The sequence below is a fragment of the Cryptomeria japonica genome, chromosome 3 (genome assembly GCF_030272615.1).
Source record: "Cryptomeria japonica chromosome 3, Sugi_1.0, whole genome shotgun sequence".
Classification (NCBI taxonomy): domain Eukaryota; kingdom Viridiplantae; phylum Streptophyta; class Pinopsida; order Cupressales; family Cupressaceae; genus Cryptomeria; species Cryptomeria japonica.
The window spans coordinates 209509218-209519333 of NC_081407.1; the positions used below are offsets into that span (position 1 = coordinate 209509218).

The 10116-nt window shown below is 35.8% G+C and overlaps 1 protein-coding gene across 1 annotated transcript; it reads right to left on the reverse strand.

Annotated features, from left to right (window-relative positions):
- Nucleotides 1-6793: 6793 nt before the first annotated feature.
- LOC131074550 (aspartyl protease 25-like) lies at nucleotides 6794-7544 on the reverse strand. The gene is made up of 3 exons (XM_059217253.1): nucleotides 7472-7544; nucleotides 7279-7379; nucleotides 6794-7186 (listed from the first exon to the last, which is right to left on the reverse strand). Exons 1-3 carry the CDS (start codon nucleotides 7542-7544, stop codon nucleotides 6794-6796), a joined length of 567 nt encoding a protein of 188 aa, XP_059073236.1.
- Nucleotides 7545-10116: the final 2572 nt, after the last annotated feature.

Consider the following 10116-nt stretch of genomic DNA (forward strand, 5'->3'; position numbering starts at 1 on the left):
CTAATGCAGCAGTGAAGGACATATTTAGGAAAACTGAGGTCACAGGGAAAAGATGCAAATGGATCAACCAGATTCAAGAATTCAACATTTTGTTGAAGATTTCGCAACTTATTAAAGGTCACGGATTGGCTAAACTTATGGTAGGAGCAGAGGTTGAGGAATTTCAGGTAAATGAGGTTGGACTAGATGAAGCCAGTTTCAGTATTGAAAATACAGCTTGGTATGTAGATATCATGTATTATCTCAAACATATGAGATGTCCAAATGATATGACTGATAATCAAAAAACAACATTAAAACTGAAATCCACAAAATATGTGATCATCAATGGAGACTTGTATTGGAAAAATAGAGATGGGATATTGTTGTTGTGCTTAGATGAACACCAAGTAGAGAAGATCCTACAGGAGATGCATGAAGGGGTTTGTGGTGGTCATTTCTTAGCCAAAACTACCACACACAAGATATTGAGAGCAGGTTATTTTTGGCCACGAGTCTTCAATGATTCTTATGCTTATGTTAGGAATTGTGAGACTTGTCAAAAAAATTTGGGCAAAATGAAATATCAAGGATCACTCCCACTAAGACCAATGTAGGTTGAAGAACCATTTCAATAGTGGGGAATAGAATTTATAGGAGAGATATCAAAAAAGTCGAGTGGAGGACATAGATGGATTTTGGTTGCCATATATTACTTTACCAAATGGGTGGAAGCAATACCTACTAAACAAGCCACCAGTAAAATAGTGATAAAATTCATACTAGAAAATATCATTACTAGATTCGGTGTTCCTGCAAGGATCATCTCTGATAATGGCATGGCTTTCAGGTCTGAAGAATTCAATACCTTTTGTGAAGAGTATGGCATCACAATATCTCATTCATCCCCTTACGACCCTCAAGGTAATGGGCAAGTTGAGTCTAGTAACAAAAACATCTTAAAGATTATCAAAAGAGTGCTAGGACAAAATAAAAGGGCATGGGACTCAAAATGGAATTTAGCATTATGGACAGATAGAATAACAGTAAAAAACTCTACAGGGAGGTCCCCGTATGAGCTGGTCTATGGTAAAAGGGCCAAACTCCCTTTGGATAACCTCCTACCTGTACATAAATTCATAGCATAGGAAGGGATAGAGATTGATGACCCTTTATAGGAGAGGCTGATGCAGTTGCTAGAGCTTGATGAAGTCAAGACATAAGCACAGGAGAAAAACATTAAAATTCAAAATCATATGAAAAAATTGTATGACAAAAGAACAACAGAGAGAAAGTTGAAAATTGGTGATTTGGTTTTAATGTGGAATGCCAGGAACCAAGATAAAGGTAAGCATGGTAAATTTGAGGCTCTATGGCTTGGACCATATGCGATAATGGATAAAGAAGGGGAAGATTCTTATTTTCTCCAAAGTGCTACAAGAGAAGTTCAGGAACTGCCAGTACATGGATAATTCTTGAAAAACTTCTTTTCTTGAAAATAGCGTTCTCCATGTACAGTAGTTTAGGTCTCGCCCCCATTGTAAAAACCACATTTCTTCTAAGTTTGCCCTATATAAACCAAAGAGTCTAAATTCTTGAAGGTATCCATAGCATACCCCCATCCCTAGTCAGAGCCACTATTGAGCATCAAATCTGAATTAAGTAAAATATCTTTATTTGAGAAATTAAATCATAGAAGCCATCTCTCTTTGGAAGAAATCATCATTTTCATTGATACTGTAATAACCATAAGTTATCGAACAAGTCTAATTGTATTCTATCAAAATATCCAAGATTCAAATAGTATCGATGAGACCCAACGATGTCTCATCGATATAAAAGGGGCATCGAAGAAAGCAAACGCTGATGAACTTCAGAAAGGACTCATCGAAGATAGTAATTCCATCGATAAAGGATATCGAGGAAAGCGGAGATGGTTTTCATCGACAAGAAAAGGTCTTCGAGGATATAACACCATCGGTGCAAAAAGTCTTACCGAAAGAGATGATTCCACCGACAAAAGGTATCGAAGAAGGTAGAGGTGGTCCCCACCGGTGAGAAAAGGCTTTCGAAGAAACAATACCATCGATGCAGGAGGAAGGAGACTCACCAAAAGAAACACTCTCATTGAAAGAATGATATTGATCAGACAAAAGGAGATTAGGTCGATAAAAGATATCGATAAAGATATGAGTTTCGAGGAAGCTAAAGGGCATGTTACCGATATGCATGATTTTGCCGATACAACTTTATCGATGAAACATTACTAATGAGCTCATTGATGAAAGATGATAGCGGAAGAAAGTCATCAAAGTAAAGAAGACTTCGATGAAATGACAAACTCATTTATCAATGGGGTCTAGTGATGTCGATAGAAAGGGTGTTTCGATGGGAGAATAAAAGAAGTCACCGAAGCTCGAGGTCTCTTCGACATGAAACCTGACGGACATCAGAAATATACAAATGGGGAGACGGCTATAATGACTGAATGTAGCATTTTAATGAAAGGAGAAAATACTCAGTCGAAGTAATGTTTGAAACAAAAGTGTTAGCTAACGGTTATGTGTCGAAAAGCCACAGCGCTTGGTGATAATGTATACTCTCATATAAAGGAGGGAGTTTTTGTAATATGGAAGAAAATTAGAGGGAAAGGAGTAGATTATAGCCTCATGCTTACTATTGTACTATCTTGGCGAATATATATAACATAATCAGTCATTTTTCCTTTGCGTATGTGTTGCAGATTACTGCATTTTCTGTAGGTAGTTGCTTATGATATTATCTAAAGGAGATAAGGTTATTCATGTTCTTCTAGTAAAATTTTGTGTTTCATATTGTAGACTTGGATCAAAAAAGATTTACTTGCGAATTGTAATTGTTCCTTGTATTTCTTCCTTGGATGGTCTCTTAAAGTTAGGGTTAAATTCATTCAGGCAATTTACAATATAGACATTTAAGTAGAGCTCATAAGAAACAGTAACTGATAGACTCATCGAGAGGGGGTGGGTTTAAAAACTGTCTCATAAGTTTACACAATAAGTCCTAAAGAAATATAAAGACTCTATAGCCCAAACAGCAAGCAAAGGCATTGGTCATCTATAAAATACAACTCATCAGTTCATACTTTCACATTAAAAGTAATAGGAGTAGCTGAGTAGGACTTCTAGAATAAATTAGCAATAGTGTATATATATAAATTTCAAGCACAAAGATCAAACATCTTTTACAACAACAATCTTGAACTCATCTGCTATATCTCCATTCTAGGAACTTATACCATTCTGAGATAGGAGGAAGTCAGATCAAGACACTAAATCTGCTATAAAAAGCATTAGTTGAAGGTACAACTAGTGAGTAGGTATACCTACCTAGGTCCTGCAGAGCCTAAAGTGAGAGAACTAGCAACCAAATATGTTCACTCTATAAGTTGGCCAGATCAATTAGAGGGTTTGACCATAGGAGTTGGCATTTCCTTAGAACCTATCCAATCTATTGATTTGAGACCCAACAGGTTGGAACCAACTTAAAATGGTGTATAAAACCTTCTAAGAATCTCCAATAAGAGGTTAATCAACTTTTGGTTTGCATTCAATTCATTTGCCAAGTTTTTCCTATGCTTTTCCTCATGTTAGGACTGATTTTGCTTTGATTTTCTTCTTTTGTACGACTTGTACGAACTAGTACAATGCTCATAATAGCAGAGGAAGTTAGGAATTTGTTTTATCTTTCCAGAAAGTGTGATATGAAGGCTTAAAGTGCCTTGGATCAAAAGTTGTCACTGTTTTTGTAAAAGTTGCTCACAAACCCTAGAAACTTGGGGGTTTGATTGTAAAAATGCATTTTACCTGAGCATCCATGGATGGCACAAGTTGTAATCTAGTGGATGGCTTGCATAGGCCCTATAAATATTTTTAGAGTAGGTTCTTTGTGTTTTTGCAGTCCACAAGGAGGAGAATGGGTGAGATGAACAACACACAAGCTTGTAGCTAGTGAGTGAGGACAACAGTGATTGCTCATTTTCAGAGCCATGGAGAAGTGACACCCTAGCAACCCATGGTGTGTTGGAAAGGTCTATGAGTGTACTAAAATAATCCAATTTTTTTTGGGTTGGTGATTGTGACTAGTGGAGAGTTTGAAGCACATCTTCCAAAACTGCCTAGAAGCCCTAAATCCCTTAAAAATAGCTCATTTTTAGTAACCCTAGTTGTATGACAAACCCAGATGGGAAAATAAGTAATCTTATTTAACTTCCAAATGGGTATCTAAATATGTAAATATTTATGGGTTTTGTTAGATAATTTTGGGGAAGAAGACCAAAAAACAATCAAAGAAAGGATACTCAATTAGGCCTAATAGCACCCGGTAGAAGCAAGTTGAAAGCCTAGGGCTTGGGAGGAAGGTGCATACCTTGTCAATGCATAAAATGACCTTGAACATACCTGCACAACATAACCACAACCCTTAAACATGCTGTTAGAGAGAATATCCTTAGTGGAGGTGTTTGGAGCCTAGTTGGAGCTTTGGGAACCTAGTAGGAGGCCATCTCAAAATCAGAGATTTGGGTCAAAACCAACAAGAAACCTCAAGAGGCTATACCTAGGAGGCAAGCCAGTAGAGTTTAGGCCTTGGAGGTCTAAGGAGAGTACCCTAACAAGTTACCTTTGAGGAGCTTGAGCAGAAGGGTGAGTTGAGGAGTTGGGGTGAGTAAGGGTGAATTGGAGAGCTAGGCACAAGACCTCTACATCAATTATCTTTCCTATCAGTGAAAACTTTAAGAAACTCCCTCTCAAAAAATTGTATAAAATCTTGGAGAATATTTAATTTTTTTAAAGAAAATAATAATTTTTTATTGGTGAATCTTTCCTTTTTTTAATGATATGTATGAATTTTATTGGCGAATTTTTTTATATCAATTTTTTTTAATAGAAAATATTGGTGAATATTAGAAAATAATAAGAGTATGGATTAATTACTATTCCAGATCCTTTCATTTAAATTTTTTTTTTTTTTAATAGAAAAGTAGAGGCATGAAGGTGGAAAACATTAATGAGTTTAAGACCCATAGACTCTATTTAGTTTCTACCATTAATTTAAAATAATCTAATAGCCCTCTTTGTATTTTATGAGATAAAATGTACCAACAATTTTCATTGAGGTCAACAATTCGAAAGAAATTTCAAGTCCCACATACATTACAACTTGTAGGTACAATTTACCTCATAGAATACAATGAAGGTTACAAAATTATATTTTAAATCAATGGTGGTAACTAAATATTATTGATATAACCCTAAAAAAACTAATAATTATGATATATTATTGGTGAAATAATTTAGATTTCTACAATAAATTATAAATTGTTGGCGAATCTGATCCAATCATGTATCGAATATTGTGGCGAATATTTGAGTTTAAAAAATTTAATAAAATAAATTCTTTAGCGATTTAAATGACACTAAAATAAAAATTTGTAAAATGTGAAGATTCAAGTCACCTTAAAAGTTGAACTTATTAGCCAAATTTCGATTCCCAAATTTTAAAAAATAGCCAATTGGCGAATATTAGCCACTAAAATTTTCACTACTGCCTATGATTCTCCTGAGTCCAAGATGGTCTATTCTGTTAATGGGTATGACTCGTCTCGCTACAGCCACATTTACTCTTACCTACGCAACCAAGTTATCCCTGCTAATCTTTCCTGTAATGAGAAAAGGAACCTAATCCGAAATGTTTCACAGTACATCATCATCACTAATGACCTATTTAGGCGAGGTTTGGATAGTACTTTGCTTAGGTGTCTAGAAACTAAAGAGTCCCAACGTGCATTATTCGAGGTTCATGAAGGTGTTTATGGATCCCATTCAAATGGTCTAACTTTAGCACGGAAACTACTAAGCGCTGGCTACTACTGGCCAGACATGGAGAAAGAGGCTATAAAATTTGCTAAAACTTGTGAGAAGTGTCAGCTACATGGGAACCTTATACATGCTCTAGCAAGAGATCGCATACCCTTTGTTACATATTGGCCTTTTCAACAATGGGTGTTTGATCTCATTGGCAAAATATATCCTGCATCATCTAATGGACACAAGTTTATTATAACTACCACTGAGTACCTCACTAAGTGGGTAGACATGTATTTATCCCCATATATATATTTAGCCCTCTCTCATCTCTCTATTTTTCTCCATATAATTTTTCTTCTCCATCTCTATCATTATAATCCATTTCTCTATCCCTCTCTAACTTTCCCTCTCTATATTTCCTCTATCTTCATCTCTACATCCATCTTCTTATCTTCCCCTCTATCTCTAGACATGTCTCTAACTCTCTACCTATCCCATCTCTCTTTATCTCCCTATCTCTCTTCCATATTTAGAGGTATTTTCCAATCTTCCTCTCTATCTATATCTCCTTAGTCCCAACCTCTCTCTATCTCTCTCAATCTTCCCCCTCTATTTCTCCCTCTTTTTATCTGTATTTCTCACTCATTGTCACTCTTTCATTGTTGCAAATACAACATGATCTCGTTTAATGGATCCTAATTAACCTCCTAATTTAGAGGTTTTTTAGGATTATGTTTGGATCCTTGTAAGTGGATGCATAATTGATTTAAAGTTATTTCTTCTCCATTAAGACCTTTGTTGAACAAACAACATCATTTTCTAAATGCCCTGCCAATTGACCTCATGTAATACACCAATATATGCAACAAAAAAATAGACCAAAATGTTTCCTAATTTGACATTCCACACCTCTTCAGCATACCCATTGCACACCAAAGTACAATTGCTAGTAAATATTTTTAATATATCTATATTACTAGTATACTATCGCCGGATGGTTTGTTGTAGCACGTATCAAAGAAATTTGTGGGACTAGCCCGAGTCAGATTGGAGAGCTGACGGCGGAAAGAATCTCTCATGGCATTGTAAGCGGGCTCCACTAGCCGAGTGATAACTGTTCCCGAATCTATGATAGTCCCTCTTCCCGTTGAGTTGTCGAAGGTGAAGGTCCCCTCTGGGATGGAAACAGGCTCTCCTCCCACAGAGATTCCGTTTAGCCCCACATAATAGAAGGAAGGGTACCTAGCGTTGGACAAGAGGGGCGTGAATTGCATGCCCTGCACAGAAATAGCCCCTTCCCCAGCACGAGATATCCCGTGAAAGCAGAGGAGCCAAGGGAAGGAAGGCAATAAGAGAACGTACTGTCATATAACGTGGCCGTCTGAGAAACGAAAGAGACAGGATCCCTCCCAAACCCAACCAAACCGGGCGAGCTCTGGATGATTCCACTCGCCGAACTCGCACATCCGAAGACAAAATCCTCCACCGGCTGAGAGCCCACAGTTAGCGTCTCAGACGAAATGAGCTCCTCCACCTTTGACTTGTCGCCGTACCCTTGAGTACGACGACAGTTGACATTGTTATCATTGTTCGAACAGTCGCCTAGACTCTGACACTGCTGAGAAGCGCAGGTGAGATACTTATACGTGGACGACTTGGATGGCTCGAATTGCTCACTTGAGCAACCGGAGCAGGGATTGCAGGGAATTCAGGCGACATCGCTGCCAGTATCGAGGACAGTGTAGAAGCTCTGCGCAGGCGTGCCGAAACCCAGCTTGATAATGTAGTTTCCCGTGTTGATGGCCTACCCCGAGGCCAAGGGGATGTTTGCGTCTTCTTGGGGATTAACCATACTCTTGCCGGCCCTCCATCCCCCTTTCATCATTGCTCTGTAGCGTTGGGTGTCGCCTTTGATAGATTCGGATATCGCCCTCCACCATGTTGAATTGGGAACGCGGAAGGGAGAACACTTGCCCGGAATGTGCATCACACTCAAACTTGATGTTTCCGACTCAAGGGCAGAGCAGTTCTTGCTATACTCTTCATCCTTCCATTTGAATGATGCAAGGTTTACTCTCCCAACCTTACTGTTTTCTGCCCACACACAAACAAGTAATAAAAAAGACACTTGGAGGGAGCATAGATACTTTGTCATTGTCATACGACTTTGAGCAGCACAGGCACTGGTGAAAGCATTCACAAGATGGCCTTATTTATAGATGTATAAAGCACAAACTACCAAATAATCGACGGATTGCATTTCGTCTCGAGTTTCTGTGGTAGTTGTTCGCTTCATTTTGCTTGGTTCACTTTTACTCTTAGGTAGATTTCAGAAACTATTAGTTGAATTGTCGACGCGGTAGGATTTCGTCTCACGTAAAGGAAACTCTGAAAGGTGTTGGTAGCAGACTGAATTTAATGCTTGTGGCCGTCTTCCACGCAATTCATTTGGTCCACTTAATTTCAGTAGTTATGACCGCGTCATGTGGAATCAGAAATTTCTTTTCCTTGGTCGCCAACCATTTCATCATTAGGTTTTTTTCAAATATCACCGGTAGAATCAACCGTTGATCCTATTGTTTTTTCGGTTCTACGCTTAGGTGTACCTCTTTTTCTATTCTTTTTTTCATATTGTATTATTATTTTTTTTTAATACAAAATTAAATAAGATATAATCATTAGGAAAAAATATATCATTTTAGTTAATTAATTATCTAAATACAAGTTAATGTATAATAATTGAAATGAATGTGATACTAGCATATATATATATATATATACGCGATCAATAAAAACAATAATATTTAGATATTTATTCATATAAAGAAATTGATCATTCTTTAATTTTTTTTATGTTACACTAACTTCTTAGCATGGACACTCTATAACAACCTATAAAATAAAGAAAAGACTTACAGTGAGTAGCTTATATCAAACAAGTGAAATGCACATAAATATGAAGTTGCTTCAATTGTCTATGAAAAATGAAAGTAGAAAAAACAAGAGGTTACAAAGTTTTCTTATATAAAAAATGATATAGTGATACTCCACTTAATGAAAAACTATAATATGTGACATTTAGTATTACATTGTAATGTGAAACCATACAATTGTGAAAGAAAACACAATATGACACACTTTGTACAACCATGTGGTGTGATCGCAAACAATGTGAAAATGTGTGATTGAGCTCTACTTAATTGTGGGATATACCACAAGTACATTAATGATAATACATCCCTATCTCTTTACTTACATTCATAGTATGCAAGAAACTAGAGGAAAACGGAAATGATGCATGATAAGCCATGTGAAAATATGTAATGATTACAATCACGTGTAAGAAAATAATAGGTTTTAAATACTAATCATGTAAGAACACCAAGTATGTAAGCATGAAAACACATAGGATGTGAATGATTATCAAGGAACAATTGCACTCTAAATGAAAAACTCTTAAAGGAAAAACATAGCTCTAAAAGTTAGTTATAAATCATATAAGTGTATAAAGAGTGCAATCAAATTAAAATATAGTCATATAAACACAAATAAGTAAGATAATTACATAAATTTACATGCACTGATAAAGAATCAAAATGACTAGGGATCATAAGCATAAAGACATAATCATGATATATAGAAGAAATAACTGTATGAAATTTTAAGATCATAGTTTCAAAAATTATATGTAAATAAGTTAAATAGGAGAACATTAAAAGTGGGAAAGATGAAACATAAACACAGAAAGAATACAAGCCAAGTATGCTTAGAAACTAATAAGTAGAATATAAAAGTAAAATACTTGACACATAAAGAAAGAATAGGTTAAAAAAATAAAAATGACATATAAATTAAGCTCCCAAATTAAGGAAAACAAATTATTTATCTCAATATAAAAGTTGAAGTGAGATCACAAAAAACAAGGTAGAAATTTTTTTGTCAAAATGTAATAAAAAATTTATGAAAAAAAAAAATACAAACTAAAAATTATAAATATAGAATGTACAAGAATGTTAATGAATCACACAACAAATCTTAGAGGATCATCCTCCAAAGAATCATCCTCTTCCCAATGTTTCTATCATATCCTCCTCCAAAGTTTGGTATAATAAACACTTTTTTTTTTCTTGATGAATTTGATAGTGATGCATGTCTAAATTTACGAAATACAAACTTACCTCTTATCTTTCCCTTTTTCTTTCTTTGTTGTAGTAATTTTATCTATAGATGACATAAATATTTTTCCCTATTGCAAGGAAGTTCCTTGCAAGCAAGAAGATAACTGTCCAAA

Excerpts from the sequence above, each read along its gene's own strand:
- LOC131074550 (XM_059217253.1), bottom strand. The coding sequence starts at position 7,544 with ATGTCGCCTGAATTCCCTGCAATCCCTGCTCCGGTTGCTCAAGTGAGC. Across the intron at positions 7,380-7,471 it reads GAGCCATCCAAGTCGTCCAC|GGTACGGCGACAAGTCAAAG; the intron begins GTATAAGTATCT and ends GTCGTACTCAAG. Across the intron at positions 7,187-7,278 it reads TCTTCGGATGTGCGAGTTCG|TACGTTCTCTTATTGCCTTC; the intron begins GCGAGTGGAATC and ends GTTATATGACAG.